Source organism: Trachinotus anak, unplaced genomic scaffold, assembly GCF_046630095.1.
Source record: "Trachinotus anak isolate AG129_WGS33_773 ecotype Australia unplaced genomic scaffold, CSIRO_AGI_Tana_v1 ptg000011l, whole genome shotgun sequence".
Lineage (NCBI taxonomy): Eukaryota > Metazoa > Chordata > Actinopteri > Carangiformes > Carangidae > Trachinotus > Trachinotus anak.
In genome coordinates, this window is record NW_027273862.1 from 3736415 (window position 1) to 3754022 (window position 17608).

General features: G+C 39.5%; 1 protein-coding gene across 2 annotated transcripts in view; it reads left to right on the forward strand.

The window, feature by feature from the left end:
* Positions 1–17608, forward strand: part of cdh8 (cadherin 8) — a 99708-nt gene that overhangs the window by 50971 nt on the left and 31129 nt on the right. For both annotated transcript variants that reach the window (XM_071489246.1, XM_071489247.1), the window contains exon 4: positions 15834–15953. In XM_071489246.1, the coding sequence (XP_071345347.1) occupies positions 15834–15953 (120 nt within the window). The remainder of the gene's footprint in view (positions 1–15833; positions 15954–17608) is intronic.

Genomic DNA, 17608 nt, shown 5'->3' on the forward strand with positions numbered 1-17608 from the left:
AATACAAAAATAATGAGGTGGATAAAAGAAACCAATACAATTAAAGGTTTAATTATCTACAACTATAGACTTACTTTCACACTGAAAAAAAAACAAACTACTATAAATAAAAATAGAACACACACTGGAGATATCACAATTACTACAATATACTATCTGCTGAGTATACACTGTTCAGTGATGTTAATATGCTAAATACACTGATGCAGGTCAGGTGGATATTGCTGCAGGAAGGTGCACGATTGCACATGGATGCAGTAGTGGAGTGGTAATCTGGCAGACCGGGCACTTTCCCGCTTCACCAACGTGCTTTTTGTGCCGGTACATTCTTTTTTATTTGTCTGACCGGCCCATAAAACTCGTAGATCGGAGGCCAATTGGGCTCAGGCTGGCTCAGTCACATATTTAAACACCTCCCCCTTGGTCTCTGTGCCAGCATTATGCATTCTTCAAAGAAAAATCAGCACAGGCCCACATCCACTTAAATCAGCAGCCGAAAATTTTAAAACTGGGCCGGGCTGCATGTGATTGTATGTGGTGAGCCAGTCTGGACCAAAATGCCAGGGCCAATTTTTTGTCCCAGTCTGGCCCCACATGGATGTCGAAGTTTGTGTTCAACCTGGTTCAGAAATACTTCACTGTCTTCATTGGCCAACAGAACCAATCCCGTCACATAGGCACTGATGTCACTCCAAACAGTGGCTTGCTAGCTAGGTAGAAATTACGCAAATAAATATGCTATATCTGTGATATTAACAACTTTTTAAAATTATGTTTTAGGCAAGGTGGGTTTTCAAGCACAATTCATGTTTCATCACTACTGATGCCAAAACGTCCATGTCTGGCTGACGTTAATTCTGACACTTGGCGATCCTGAGAGCTCCTGGAGAGGTCTGTTCAGACCTAACGTGTTATCTCTTTGTGGAATTCAACAGATGGAAAGGTGTCCTCACTACACAGGCCACATCTTGCTGCAGATAGCTCTGGTGTAGCTCGGCTGAAAGAGTCATTTTCTTACTCAGTCAGTCATACACTTACTCATTAACTGCCTATCTGCCCCCTGTTCTACAGATGACACGCTGAGCTGAGATCGCTCGCTGCACTTTCTCTCTGCAACACCGCTGAACTGTACAACGTGTTCTTGTTTACAATGTTAGGCAGAGGACATTTTTAGAGAGGTTGTTGTTGATGTTCCTTCATTTATTTATGTATACACAACACAGCTTTATAATTTTAGAGCTTTAATTATTAACTTTGGGAGGAATTCACTGCCGGTGATCAAGACAGAAAATATTTTATGGAAAGTCTGTCGGTGATTCCTCAAATATGACACTTGAAAAGTTCTATTTCCATGGTTTGTGGAAGTAATCTAACTTTTTCTGTGTGTGAGTCTGTCTTCGTGTGTGTGTGTGTGTCCTTATCAGCTGTGTTACATATCAGCCAGAAGTGACAAGGGATGGTTTTGAAGTCATGCTGGTGAGTGGGAGGTCCGCTCTGCATCATCGCTATAGCAGGCAAAATGAGGAGGGCTCCAGTTCGCACCTCCGACTTGGCAAATGCTTACTCATATCTGCTAAGATGCCAGGATGCTTTCTCATACGCATTCTTCAGCATGCAGCCGTGGCTCACCTATTAATTATTCAAGAGGAGAGTTGTGGATATTTAATGTTGTTGCAGGGCCTTTTTTGATACACTTCTCCTTCTCTGCATTCATCCTTCTTTGCTCCTATGCGTTTTTTTTTTTTTTTTTTTTCTCCTGCTGTATCTTGTATTGTGCAGAATGTCATTCCCACTTACTCTTACTTTTTTTCCAAAAAAAAAAAAAAAGGCAAGAACTTTTTCCCTGTGGCTCTGCAGCCAAAAGTCAACGAGAATGTGGGTATGTGTTTTGGAGGCAGTGCACCCTTGTCATGCTTCAGGTGGTTTTAGAGTGTCAAGCAGCACGAACAGGATCTCCTGTGCTCTCATCCCTCTACGTCTACATTATTAATTGTCTTAGGTACCAACCATAGTTATTTGCACCCTGCAGCCACCTGGCACTCAGTACTTAAAATTAAAAGCTGCGATTGCAACCCATTGAAAGAGATAATAGCACTTCTTAAAATTGCATGTGGCTCCCACAAAGGGCTGTGTAGACTTAATTTAACAGTAAGAGAAACAAGAAAAAAATGACATGAAGAGGAAAAAAATGGACTTAGCAATATCTTTATTTGATGTTTTTTTTGTATGTGGTGTGTATGTGTGTGTATGTGTGAGTGTGTGTGAGTACAGCTTCAAGTGGCTACAGACAAGATTCATGTGGCGTTCTGTAGCTGGTAGCAGAGGGGATTGGTCAATGCAACATAAATGGGGGTGGAACACATTCATCAAGGTGGCAGAGATTTGAGACTAGAGAGGCCATCCAATCACCTGCAGAGAATAAAGGAGAGAGGCATAAAAGTCCGTACAGCAAGGTCATTTGAAAAAGAAGCTGATAAGACGAAAGGATCAAATCTCCAGCAAGGGCGAGGCCCTCCTCTTGATGTCTGTCCCCATTAACTAAAGCCCCTCGCCTGGCTTTTACAGTTGTTGCCATGCCTCAGCTGCATGCCTCAGCGATACAATGAAGAGCAAGTTAACAACAAAAAGAAGAAAAACAGAGAAAGAAAGAAGAGCTGTCTGCCATGCTTTTATTTTATCATAGACATTTTTGGCCTTGCTTGTAGTGAAATTTTTAACGTTTTCTTTTTTTTATCATTTCATGTTCAGGTCTTACTTTAAATGTTCTATTTGTGTCGAATTTTATTGTGGACCAGTACTTAATTCAGGTGTGGTTACTCTGTGCTTCACCCTCCTGTCTTGCTGTCAGGCAGGCGGCTGATTTGTGGCATCGCACACACTTCTTCTGCTCTGGCTGTTTGTGTATTGGAGCACTGGTAGCTGTACTGCTCTCAACGCTGCTGTATGGATTTAGTCAGTTTGTGGTTTTACCACAGTCACAGTCTGATGTCTACACACACACACACACACACACATGCACACACACAAAGCCACACGCACACACACAAACAGTCAATCCTACAGCAGGTTTACTATGTCACACTGGGGGCTGCTGTGTAATTGGGTGAATCTGCTCTCCAGCACACTACAGAGATAGCCCTTTAAAATTTCACTTCACTTCTGGTGTAAACAAACCTTGGGATTACCAGGGGTGTAAATCCACATTCTACTATTTCTGTCGCTCTCCTCTTCTGTCATTTATTGTTCCCCCTTTTTTTTGTTGGCCACCTGCTTTGAGTTTAGAGGTGTGTTGGGTGTTTGGACTCTGTCTGTCTTCCTGTGCTTTAGGACCATTTTCATGTTAACAAGAGTAAGGACTCTCTCCATCACAGATGTAGGTGTGAGTGTGTGTGTGTTGGCGTGCGTCTGTAGGTGTGTATTTTAGCATGTCTGTCGTGCGGACACTTTATGTGGCTGCATGCAGCTTTCTGTCTGTGTGTTCTCTGTGATGGATTGCTTGTCAGACAGCAGCATAGCACCGCTCTCACCGGCTGACGGAGACATTAAGTCACCAGTCACGTAGACATACTACGTTTCAGCATTCCCCTGGGAAAACGCTTTAACCCTTCTCCCTCCAGGACGGCTGTCAGATGACAGAGTATATTAGTTAGACGGTGCTCGCTGCTAAATCCCACAATGCGACTGGATTCAGTGGAGTTCAGTGTCTTAATGCGGTTGCGTGGGAGGTGAAGGACCCCTGTCACATGTTGCTTTGAGATGGGCCAATTGCTGGAGTTATGGGCCACAGGCTGGGTGCCACCACTGTCATGGAGATGCTTGGGGCTTTATTTTACTTCTGCAAGCTGCAAGAACAGAAAATATAGAACTGACTGAGAACATCTTCGTGCACTGCAGCAGTCTGGGGGAGTCGATGCTGAGGGAGTGACCACATCGCTTCCCTCCAACTCTGTCCTTTGTTTTTAATGAAACATCATCCTTAGTGCTGCTGTTGCTGCTGCCCCCAGAATATGAAAATTACAAACTCTGAAAGAATGTGAATGTTCACACTTACACCTAAAGTTAATGGACATTTTCTTTAAACCCTTGAGTATTAACTAAACACTGACTCTACGTGGCAGCAACTGTGGATAGTTATAGTCTATGAAGAGATGTTTATCAACGAGTTTTTTTCTTTTTTTTAAATTAGTGTATGATAATGTATCTAATTCCTACCATACACTAGAAGACTTTGAAAAGACTAAAGTCTGACACTCTAAATCTAAACACAATTTGTCATAAGAGTTTTTAGTTATTATTATTATTATATGAGATAATAACTCTATAATTGTCATGATTGACCCCTGAAATGACTGTTTGGATATTGTATTTATGATTTCCTGTTTTATTTTGAAACTATTTTCCTTATGTCCAATTACTCTTGCCTCCCTTATGTATTTAATGCCTCACACCAAACAACTCACTCTGTCCAACTATCAACTTGGTTTGCTGCTTCCTGTTTGGTTCTGGAGAAGTCAACAGTGTTCACATCATTGAACGTCACTATTTGCAAGAGCCAAGACTAAAAATGAAGAATAATATTAAATGTGTCTGATTTTATCGGAACGTTAAGATGAAAAACACTGACTTAAGAAAGCTCAGATGATCACCTTACACCAAACGATCGAGATGATGGGAGCATGCTGCAACTCTAGCAAAACTTTCATGATTTTATTCCTACATTGGAAATTTGTCTGTGACAGTGAAATCTCTTGAGAGGCTGTTTGGGGTGAGGCCAGCACAACATTAATAGATTCCTTTGGTATAAATTTAGTCATTTTCTCATGACTTAGTATTAGTTTTAGTCAATTTTAGCCACATACTCAGGTCATTTTCCTCAAATCTGATTGTTCTATGATTGTTTCTTTACTTTATTGTGATACAGCATTTAAGTTTTGTTGTTTGTTTGTTTTTCTCGATAATATGTAATTTTCAAGTCTAAATAAACAATAATCAAAGTTCTGGAGAAAAAAAAAATCCTTGGTTATAACACTGCAGATCTCAGCTCCGCTGCTTCATCAGGTCTGTGTGGGTGGAGTGTGACCAGATTTGACAGACAGTGGCCTGGTAACATAAGCAAACATCGTCTGTTGAAAAAATTCTTAGTGTTTTTGCATAGAAACACGACATCACCTTTTTATAGTTGAGCCTCATTCACTTCAAACCAGTGATAAGAAAACAGACAAGAATTCAGAAATCTCTCATCTCATGTGAACCAAAGCCTTGGCAGATTATTTTGTGTTCATCTATGACTCCATTGTGTTTCATAGGAAGCTGATTGAGAAAATGGGCCTTTATAAAAAATAAACACAAACTTTGATCAACATTGTTATTTGAAAATTGATTGAATTAACTCACTGTGGAAAAAAAAGTCAATTATTTGGTTTTGTGTTCTTCCCCATCTTATACTGGCAAGGCTTCTTCCATGTCTGCACAGTGCTGTCTGTTTCTTTCTTTTTGTCTGGGCATCAAGGGGAGTTTGCTGAGATATCATTTGTTCTGTCTCTCCTACTGATCTGGCCTAATGGTTGGCAGGAGGATTTGATTCTGAGGACATTTGCTGCTAACTGGCTGTGAGAACTTGATAGACCAGCAGGGAAACTGTGCAGTTTGTGGTTAAGTAAGAATCCTCAAACAGGGACTTTAAGTGGGCAGGACATGATACTATTCAGATTTCCTTCTTGTTATATATTTTTGTTTATATGGAGCATTTTGTTATCTTGTCTAGTTGTGTCACGCCTCTCTTAATAATTTTGTCAGATTCATTTAAAGGTCCCTTATTGTATAAACTGAGATTTCCATGTGTTTTTTGATTATAAAGCAGGTCTAGGTTCTATATTAATACTGTGAAAGTATCAAAGCCGTAGTCCAGCCTCTCTTCTGATCGGCTCACTGACCTGTTGGTATTGGAGCTCCTGAGAGAGGAGATGTAAAACTACACTGAGATAGGTTTTGGTTCTTAAAATCTAAAATAAATCTTCTTCTGGATATCAACACTTCAAATAAAACACAGAACATGTGTAAAATATAGGACCTATGATATAGATATTGTTCTATTTTTTACTTTTTTCCTCATAAAGGATGAAAAATGCAACTGTAGCAAAACACATATGATTACTGAATCCACTCCCTAATAATAACATCACATTGTTCATTTTGTTATATGCTTCCTCTCGTTTCTTGACATGACCATAATCCTGTCCTGCTTCCTATAATACTGCCTGTGGCTGTGCTAACACACCAACACACACAGAACTATAGAAACACAGACACTCACTCACACACACACACACACACACACACACACACAGACACACACACACACACTGGGGGTTGGCCTCTGAGCAGCTCAGCTGGAACTGTATTGGGCTACAAGCCTTGTTAAGGGCATTTTGGCAACAGTGTATACATAAGTAATTCATTTCTGGTATTAAGTAATAACTTTGATCTCCGGTTGGTTTCCACTCTCAGGAGCTAGTGCTGATGTAGTAAATATTAACCGCAAGTTCATTTCCCACCACAGTTTTGCATTATGCTGAAACTTGTTTTTTTCTTTTTCCTTTTTTTTTTTTTTTTTTTTTTTTTTATTGGGGAAGCATAATTCACATTAAACACCCCTGCCCCTGTGGCAGAGTTCTCAAATTAAGCAACATTTTGTTCATTTACCCATGATAAAGTTGTTCATTAGAAAATATACTTTGCCTTATTCTTTGTTATTACCTTGCCATTGTAAATGCCTCGGGAGCAATTAAACATGTGAAGTGCCCAATTTTCCGTCCTCGACTTCCAATCCTGAACTCTATCTGCATGTTGCACACATTTCCTATGAACTAATTAAAGTGAATCAATGACACAACCCTTTAAAATGGCGGCATATGTCACGGCCATCAGTGGGGAACAAAGGACCCTCTTAATTATTTTGTTCCTGCCGTTCCTGTAAACGCCTTGTCAAGGCAGCAGACTCAGTAGCCAACTCCTTGAAAAAGGATGTCATGCACACACACACACACACACACACACACACACACACACAGACAAGCACACAAACACAGGCGCACATGCTGTCCCTTGTTTCTCTGTGACGGCTCCCTCTCTGTCTTGTGAAAGACTAGTAATTGTACTACAACAATGACAATGTAAGTGCTTAAGTGTGACGGTCCCCTTGCTCTTCAAAAGCGCAGCATCCCTTATCCATCATTGACTCTGGGGAGCAATTTCTTGGATGCTGACAACCATATCTTATCTTTAAGATACATTTTTTTTCCTTTTGGAAGCTCTCCTCTGGCCCATGTTGGCCAAGTCTAATTTTGAAAAGTGTGTTACGTCCTGATATAAACACGTACAGTATATCCTGATCTTTTCAGCCTCCGCAGGGGGTTCCTCCTCACTCATTTGCCCTGTTCCTCAGCTGCATCCTGCGGCCCTGCTGAAACTATCAGTTTAGCATGAGTGTGCATTAGTCCTGTTATAAAGACTGATGGACCAAGGGAGACCATGTTTTTCCCTGCATTGCAATCATTTACCGTGCCTCCCTGCAATCTGAAATACTTACATCCTCCTGATATAAATACAAAACATCATGGGACAGTAGAGCCTCCACTTTTACTCACAGCCCGGGCTGTGGAACGTATGAGTGTTTGGTGGAAATGGTGACAAATGAAGGGGTGGGAGGTTTGAGAGTACTCTGGCAAATGACAAAAAGTTTGCACATGCCAGTTGTTTATGAGCATGCTTATTTGTTTAAGGGTTTCCCTTAATGCCCATCTGCAGTGTTGCCATAAATGCCCATCTGCAGCCCAGGAATCTAAAACTGGCTTTGAAAATCAACTGGCGGTCCTCCAAGTATGTCATCTTCTCCTCTGAGAGAATAGATGAATGAGGATGGATGGATGGATGGATGGATGGATGAAAGGATGTCTCGCCACGCTTGTTTTCTCCACCTCGTTACAACCGTTTCTGTGTTATCAAGAGCTTTGGCCTGCCGCACTACAGCAGCACTGCACTTTGTATTTGACAACACTCTGCCTCACAGTGCTAATCACCTCTTAATTCTTGCATTATTCCCCATCCGTGCACATGCATTTCAATCAAATAGGTGCCACTGTCCAAAAATAAAGCTGGTGGCACTGCCTGCAGAGATGCGCTGTCAGTCTCCCTGTCTGATCATGAGCTATTATCCTCTCTGCCCACAGACAGGAGAGAGAGCTACACCAGTGTCTATGTGATCATGATCAATACATAATCACTTTCCTGTCACCGCAATGGCGCTATCAGGGGACAGTCCAGCCCCACAGACCAGCCATTTCAGAAAAAGGGTTTGGCACGCCAGCTTTCTGACCTAGAAAGTGGGAGGGGGGGGGGTGAACTGAGGCTAAGTGAAGGCTGGACTCATTTAAACAGTCATTGCCATGAGATGCATTATTACATTTGCACTATGCTTGGGTTCATTACATTAGTTTGCAATGTGCTGTTGTAAGAAAAGCGATAGCAATGAGACCAGATGAAAACTATTTACTGCCCAAAAAAAAAAAACAAAAAAAAAAAACACAGACTAATAGTAAATGACAGGAGAGCAGGAGTTAACATAATTTATTACATGGCTTCATTGAACAATTGTCTAATTGCCCAATGAATGCATTCTGAGGTTTGTAATTTCTGTATAATAGACGGCTTTTTCACATTTAATCATGTCACTCCACAATCAAGAAGTCTAATTGTTGATAGTAATCAAATTATCGCTGACAGCAAGTGAGGGAAAAAAATAAAGTAATTAACTGTGAAGATTTTTCCAACACAATGTCAAAAATGTACCTGAGTGCAAACATTATAATGCTAGTGAGAGGCTCAGCAGGCTTTCTGCGTTTCAAAGAGTGTGCCTAAGACAGATATAAAAATGCTGGATGCAGGGCCAACACAGCGTCACATAATTGTGTGAAATAGACATTTAGAAAACCATGATAGACTATGCGAGTCAAATGATATGTAAACAATACAATGACACAGATATGACACAGATATGACATTATAATTGGATGTTTTTTAGCACTTACATGCTGAACGAGTACACAGAGATGCTTGTTTGGTGTCAAGCTATTTTTTGTTTTGTAAATGTCAGCCTACATAAACTGTAACATGACCTTTTATGAACAAATGAGGGGGTTGGGGGTGGGGGGTTGATTGATACATTGATGCATTGTTAAAATGAAACTTTTAAGTTTATGAAATAGCTCTCCTTATAAATGGTCAATTTTTAGTTTGTAACTTCATACTGGGTGTTTTCTCTCTAAACATCAGAACACTATTGTGGCATATTGGTTGAATATGATATAATTTATATAATTATATACATGTCTAATTTCGCTAGCTTCTAAATGCTCTATTGTTCACAATAGAGCATTTAATAGGGCAGGTGATGTTAACAGTTTCCAGTTGAAAATAGTGATTGTATAGGTGGCTCTGACCCATTAATAATAACATTAATTAGAAGCACTTTCACTACAATAATATCCTGTAAATAGCTGCTATCTTGTTAGACAGCTGTGTACCTAGCAGGCTAATTTAGCAAAACATCCAACCTTGACATGTTCCAGGTACTAGCTGCTAGCTTGTAGCAGCTAGATTGTGTGCAACTTTGTTTACACCAAGTTTACGCTTGTAGCCAACAAGCTGACATTTTACAACAGCAAATTTCATTATTTATTTATTTCTTTATTAAATGATCAAAAACAGCCACGTCTGTTCAGTTCTTCTGAGTCAACAGCATTTTTACTTTTTTAGCTGCTCGCACCTGCTGTTGACTAATAGCTGTAGTGTGTTGTGTGTTCATTTTTTTTTCTTCAAAGAAAACTTTGTAACATCTAATATCTGCTTTATGCATATACAGTAGAAATAAACTGTCCACAATTCTGTGCTGTTAGGCCCACTTCTGCCCCTCTGCCCCTCTCTCACTGTGTTTCTCCCTCTCTCTTTCAACCCCTGCAGTGTAAAGCCAGTCAGACATAAACAGTATTGTTTTACCCGGGTAGGGCTCACAGCAGGGCACTGTTAGCCCCACGCCTCATGCAGCCCACAGCTCTCCCCATGCCTCAGTGATATCCCTTCTCTATGGCTCAGTGCCTGCATACATATGAATGCCCCCTGTCTTCTACCCTTCACGCCTCTGAGCTGGTCCGAGCTGAGCAGAGCTGGGATGTTACACAGCTACCACGCTTGTTGGACGTAGGGATATTGTCAAGAATCTAGCATTCCAGCAATAGTAAAAGAACTGTAATGACACATTCTTTTGAGTGATTATAGGTATGATGGTATTTGAGCTGAGAGTGCTTCCCTGTGGTGTGTTTGCTGAGTTGTACTAAGGATGAATTCTAAGCAAAAAAAAAAAAAAAAAAAAAAAGTAGCTCATGTTCTTGTTAGATCAACTGGAAAATAAAACCTGTGTGCCTACAAATATTATAATTAATACTTGGTAATAATTTTGTGCAATGTGGATTTTTGCACTTTGCAGAGTATCTCATAAAGTAGATTTTTGCAGAGTAATTTTTCTACAGTAGTATGATGTTTTATTTCATCCAGTTTTTTTTGTTGTTTTTTTTTAACGCACTTAATTGTGGAGGAGCTCATGGTTATTGTTTGTGGTTACTCAACAAGAAAACAAAGTATTCCTCAGTTTCCTTCCATCATCCAGCGGCCACTAGTTGGGGTAAATGAGCATCTCACATTTTAATATTTTGGACACTCAATCATGCTCATTCATTTCCTGAAATCTTGCTGTTTTAATGGTGGAGATACTCCTGGCTAGTCCAAAAACCTCTTATTTGTAGATAAAGCTGTATTTTTTTTAATTAATTAATGACCTTCCACTGTTTGATTATCCTTGCAATGCTTCTATGGAAATAAGCAGGTCATAGAAATAAGTTTCAATGTCCTTCCACTGCCATTGTGTGTCACATCGTGTTGCATCCCCCAATTTATCCCCTCCCTGGTTCAAGGGAGATTCCTATTGATTTCCTATCACTGAGCCTGCTTACAGAGTAAATAGGAAGTGTGTGCCCTATTATTCATGTCGGCTGATAAAATAGAAGGCTAGACCCCCATGTCTTTATTCTGGGGGCCATTCAGGAACAACAGGCCCTTCGACCAAAAAAAAAAAAAAAAACAACAGCTGTAAAGTTGATGTAAATACCTCATATACAGTAATAGCACCTCTGAAAATGATGCATGCTTAAATCATTGGCATGGTATTAAATCCTGTGAACTTGAGGATGTGATTAATGAGATTACACTCAGTGTGGGAAAACAACCGTGAATGCAGGCTTTATTTTCATACATGCTTTAATGTGTGTCATCCTGTGAGTTACTGCCCAAACTAACAGAAGGAGATTTGCTTTCCCAAGAGAAGGTTATATGCAGTCTCTCAGTGTCTGGGCATCTGCTAGGCAGCAGGAGAAGCCTGAGACAAATCCATTTAGACCAGAAATAGTATGATTGCAGGTACTTCCACATCTCTAACAGGTTTGACCAAGAATGGTGTGTCCAGTAAGTAACATTTTTCAGGTTGTAAAGCTGCCAAACCAATAGAGCGCACGGGACTTCATGCATTCTATGTTTACATTTTCCATTGTAGGCTTTTTACATAGCTAATTCCTCCCCGCACATCTTTTGTTTTTAGCAAGCATTCAGCTTTTTCATCCCCGGAAGTTTAAAGGTGTTGTGTTGCTATTATTGTAATTGCTACAATGCTACAGGCTTCAAATAAAAGCCAGAGACAATGTCCCTCCTACAATTGAGTTTCTGTGCCCATTGCCTGGCCTACAGCTGCATCCATCTCTGCAGTGTCCCCGGAATTTCTGTGCATTATCAAGGGGAAGGATGAACTAATCTGCAGTGATTTGAAATAGGACCAAAACACTGGCTTTCCTAATCCTTCATTTTTTTATCAGGGGTGGTGAGGAGCATTTTACCCCTGTGGGAGGGAAAGAAAGAGGGAGCTATTTCATGCTTCACCAGTTCCACTGTTTTTATGAAGATTTTTTCCTACCCTCTACTACCCCCGCTTCAATCCATAGTGTAACTGAATTTATAAAGCCTGTTTGCAATAGTCAGACACCTTTTAGAAGTACGAAGGTACTTTTCATAATTAGGGATGTGTAGATGGCTGCCTTCTCCCTCTGTAGTGGTAGTAATTTAACTTTAAGGCAGATAAGGCTCTGTATCTCTGGGAAAAAAAAGGTGCAATTTCCTTAGCTGTCTTTCATTTTATTCATTTGACAATTGGCAAACACCTATGGCACGGAGGATATAATTTGCCTCCCAGTATTACTGCATGAGTGCACCAATTTGGATTATTGTGCACATCTGTGGAATATAATTCATCTAATTATGTTTCCTTACATTATGTCAACCAATTTGTTTCATATTTTATTTACTTATCTAACACATTTGGGGGGAATTTTCAAGTGCTGCCGAGGTTTTTAGGCGGCCTTGGTTCACCTCATATACTGTAAATGTGGTGTGTACATTTTCAACAAACACATGCGGCTCACAGTGAGTACAGCCAATGCAATAAGTGTGTTAGTACCTAATGTAAAATAACCACAATATCACAGTTCACAGTTTATTTCATGTAAACCGAGAGTAAGTGCTGTAAGCGGAGAAAATTCCAAGTGTATCAGCAGCTGACATCCAGTTATAATGTGCTGCTTTTGTTGAAACACAGCAGAAACACAGAAACAAAGAGAGCTCATTGATCTGCTGTGATCTAAACACTGCAAAAGGCATGGGGTATAACAAGCAGTAGGAAATTTACAAGGTAAGCTTTGGCAACACAACAGCATAGGTCATGATAAGACTATGAATTACTAGAACACCTCTGTCTCAGAGGACCACTTGAGGCTCTCTCACTGTGAAATAATTGGGTTGCAACAGTGAAACTCCTACTCCAGTTAGAGTGTAAAGGTGGCTTTTGCTTTGTTTTGCTGTTGCAGGACCACAGACACAGCAGTGACTATTAATCAATGGTGGACACGTGTAGCTGACGGCATAAAGAGGGAGATGAGTTCAGAAACAGTAGCATGTGGATCTGAAAAAAACATCTTTAGTGAACTGCTATTTATGAAAGGCCTTTTCTGTTTTGCAGGGGTGGAAATGTTCTTTTTTTCCTGTTTTGATATAATTTTCCCAGTTTGATTTAAACTCCCCATAAGTTAGATGTATATTATCCTGTGTTTTATTTGAAGTGTTGATATCCATTAGGAGATATATTTGTAGTATTAAGTACCATAAAACATCTCAATGTTGTTTTACATCTCCTCTCTCAGGCTTCTCTCTGGAGTTAAAGTAACAACGCGTCGGTGGCTGACTGTTTTCTGAGTGAATGAATAACAATATAGTAGATTTCAGAGAAACACTTGGTTGGATGGTGGGTCCAGGTGGTCCAGGCTTGGGGCATGGCTGAGGGCGGTGACTTATTTGTTGTGACATCACAATGTTACAGAAGTCCTGACGGCTTGTTTTAAGGCTCAGTGTCTGAATACAGGCTGTGTGCATTTCTCTGTGGACTGAGGCTTTGATACTTTCACAGTATTAATATAGAACCTAGACCTGCTTTATAATCAAAAAAGACATGGAAATGTACCTTTATACAACATGGGACCTTTAACTCGTCACTGTGCTCTATATCAGTCAGCAGGTCAGTTGGAGGTTGTTTCAGTGCTTGTAGAGGCAGCGAAAAAAGCCAATGTGCCAATCCATCACATATGGCACTACATTTTTTTTTTTTTTTTTTATTGTCTATTGACTATTTTTAATTCATGACTGGAACCTCTGAATTATAGTGTCAGAGCCAAAAGTCGCTAGCGCGACTTGGCACAGGTCATAACTACAGGCCTTTTTTGTCTACAGTGGACGGACTTAGGCGCTTGTGGCAGGACCTGCGCTGTCCGTGACAGAGGACATCTCCCTTTGTTGTCAGAACACCTCCAAACATCTTTCACAGAAACAATTTCCATACCATCTGTAGCTTCCTGCCAACATTGCTCTCTGTCAGCACGTGCTTCTTTTTTTCCCCTCTCCTTCTGGTACACACACTCCCTCACACTGAGACTGATGAGGAGCTAGGTCACTGTGATTTAAAATGGATACGTTTAATTGCGTTAATAGTCACTTTGTATTCAGGTTTTTTTTCCTGATACCTTATAATGGAGCTGTCAATGGTGGATTGAATTCTCACTAATCTATTTTGTGATTTGCCTTGAGCATTTGGCAGAGTTGGTATATTGATGAAGGTCCCTGCATACATTTCCTGCAAAACCTCAATAAAGAACTTAATTTCTGTTAGACTGAATATTGTTGCTGTGAGGGTAATGGCTGATTGCACTGGTGTTAAAAAATTAGTGATATTATATACATGTGCCAAATGTTAACCCTTTAAAGAAGGTGAAGTTTTTTCTTTGAGCGGCTTGATGTTTGCTTTAGAGCGATTATGCTCCAAGACATAAAGTACATTTGATTAGCTCATATCCATCAATATGTGTTTTCAGGGGCTGAAATACACCTGTTAGTGCGCATATTCAAAGTTTGCAAAGTCTTTAAAACCAACATTTGTAGATATGGTTACTTTTCCTGCTGTGTAATAATAAATATGTGACACATCCATCACTATCACATTGATTTGCACACTGGCTATCATATCCAGCAGCAGCAAACATCACAAGAGGCTAGATGACTAATCAGCACTGACATGACTGGTTTGCTCAGTTAGGCCAGACACCCATTATAACATGTTTCATCTGAAGGCATGTCATATTTTGCTGCAAGTAATTGACACTTTGATGCCAGAACGGTACACACACGACTGAAAGACAAATTAAGGGTATGTGGAGGCACTTTACCAGTTACAGTTTGTTTGTGGGTACACATGTTGGTTCAAATATCATGTTGTTTTTAGTTTGGATATATGAAGACTGAAAAATTATTATTATTTTTTTTTTGCAATGGTTAGGGACTGTACACAAATATTACAGCGATACGAGTGGAGAAAAGGGAAAGTGGTGCATTTTATTCTTTTGCTGAAGTGAGTGTTGTCTGAAATGTTTTGGAAGAACACGGAAGCATCTTTGAATATTTTCCCACAAATAAATTATATTTTATTTCAGCCTTTTTATTATTTATCACAGAGTTGCCACCTGTGCCCAGCTCATTTACTCACTGACAGCAGTAATAAATAATCAGTTAGTAGCTCTTGTTACAAAAATGGAGCGACTTCAGTGTTCAGGATGTGCAATTTGCCATAATTTCTAATGTGACATTTGGTGGATATTGTGAAATTTATTGTTGCATTTACATATTAAGTTTAAAATAGTACATCACTTTTACTTCTTTATGCTCTTCAAGTTTTTATTATTAAACAAGCTGCACCAATTCAACAATGTTTTATTAGTTTGAAATATTAGGAGGGAGGGTGCAAGTTTTTCTATATCAAGGGAGAGGTCCAATAAACAATCGTACAATTGTATCGTGCCTTGCTTTTTTGAATTTTAATACAGTCCCTTACGTAGGAAATTAAAAATATGCAGATTACACTTTCAGATTTCATATATACTGCTGATATATGAGAGCGGCGCAGTTAGCAGTGCATTGTAAGTATCAAGCAAATCTGACACAGATGAGACACATGAGACCTCTGAATGAATCAAACCCACACAGGATCAAATAGTCTGGTCCAAACTGCACTTCACAGCAATGTAGATGAATTCCTCTAGAGTTAACTCAGTTCATAACTCCGTCTCTCTGCCCCACAGGTACCCCAGTTACCCGGGTAACAGCTACAGATGCCGATGATCCAGTGTATGGGAACAGCGCTAAACTGGTCTACAGTATACTGGAGGGACAACCATATTTTTCCGTAGACCCTAATTCAGGTGAGCAGAGTAGTTGTCTTGTCGGTGTTTCCATCCCAAATTGAAGACAGAAGACATGGCTTGCTAAATGCAACACACCCAATAAAAGGGGGCACCATTATAATCTCCATGACTTTAAAAAATAGAGACACAAAAGGACGACACCTCTGTGGGGCAGGCTGACAACGGAGCTCTTTGTGCTGTTATTCATTGTTTGCCTGACAAAGCCTGAAGAAGATCTGTCTGAGATCGAACCGTTGCTTCATTAAATTTAATGGGAGCTATTAATACAGCGTGCAAATCCTTTGTCTGTTTCTAACCAATGGAGAGCATAATGTATGACAAAATGCAATGAATGAACGCCACGCCCATAATGGGACAAAAAGGAAAGAAATGGGCTTTACAGTGAGACAGTGATTACATCTTAGGATTATTTCAATAGTCCTTTTCTTCTAGACAGGACCGGGCACATTAGGCCAGAACCTTTCAGTATTTAAACATTGTCCTTTTTCATTACCTTCTTCAACTTAGATAAATGAGCTTATGAGGTCATCTCAGGTCAAGTAGTGGGCTATCAATGTTTGACCAAGTCTTTAGGTAAGAGCATCCAAATGACATTTATGAATAACTTTACCTTAGAAGGGTCAAACTTATTGTGCATAGATGCAAATTTGCAGTGTAAGGTCCCACCTCAACTGTGAACTGTGATTTTAAGCTTTCAAGTGTTCAGACTGTAGCCACTTGTAGGCAAGAAGTATGCAGTGGAAAATTATTGCAAGTTTTGCAAAGTTTTACGAAGATGAAATATTCTGACAATCTCTCACCTAATAGCTAACTCTATGTTATACTACCACAACCACATTACAGCAGTCAATGTAACAGTATTGGAATTGTTGATTGTCCAAATGTTTTCAAGCTTTCCTCTGCAACTTCAATGTAACAAGTTTTTCTAAAAAAAAAAAAAAAGGGAAAAAAAGTCCCTGTGCTTACAACATACAAAAATATTGTAACTTTGATAAAAATATTGAAACATGCTGCATCTCAAGAAAGTTTTCTTATCATTATTGACATGGGTTAGATTATAAAAAAAAAAAAAAAATATTGGCATGGGTTAGATTATGAAAAAAAAAAATATTGGCATGGGTTAGATTATGCTTTACATACCCAATGTGCAAAAAACTTTAGGCTTTCTTTTTTTATGGTTGTTCTTGAGCAAAAGTCTGGATTTGAATGGAAATATTAAAATATATGAATCTCTGCAACCCTGTCTCCTAGAAATGAAGCAACAGCAAATGTGTTTTGAAGGAAATGTAATGTTGTCTGGGTTAAGTTTTCTGATAAGAAAAGGAGGAAATGTTTTTAATTAACATATTTGAGGCTTGTAGCCTTCATCAGGCTCATCAATCTAATAATAAAGTTCCTCTCTCTTTAGACTTTTTCCCTTCTCCATACACCTTGGAAAAATGTGAAGTTGTGCCAGAAGCTGCTACTTCAGTTTTTAATAAACACATTTGAATAACATTGAATAACATGTTGAACCAATATGTTGAATCTGAACATATCAGGGAAATGTTCAAAGACAATGCATTTTTTTTTTTTTTACATAAAAAGTCTGTTAGACAACATCTTCATTTACATTTCATCAAAACCACGATCTTGTCCCAGTCTCCAGTGTG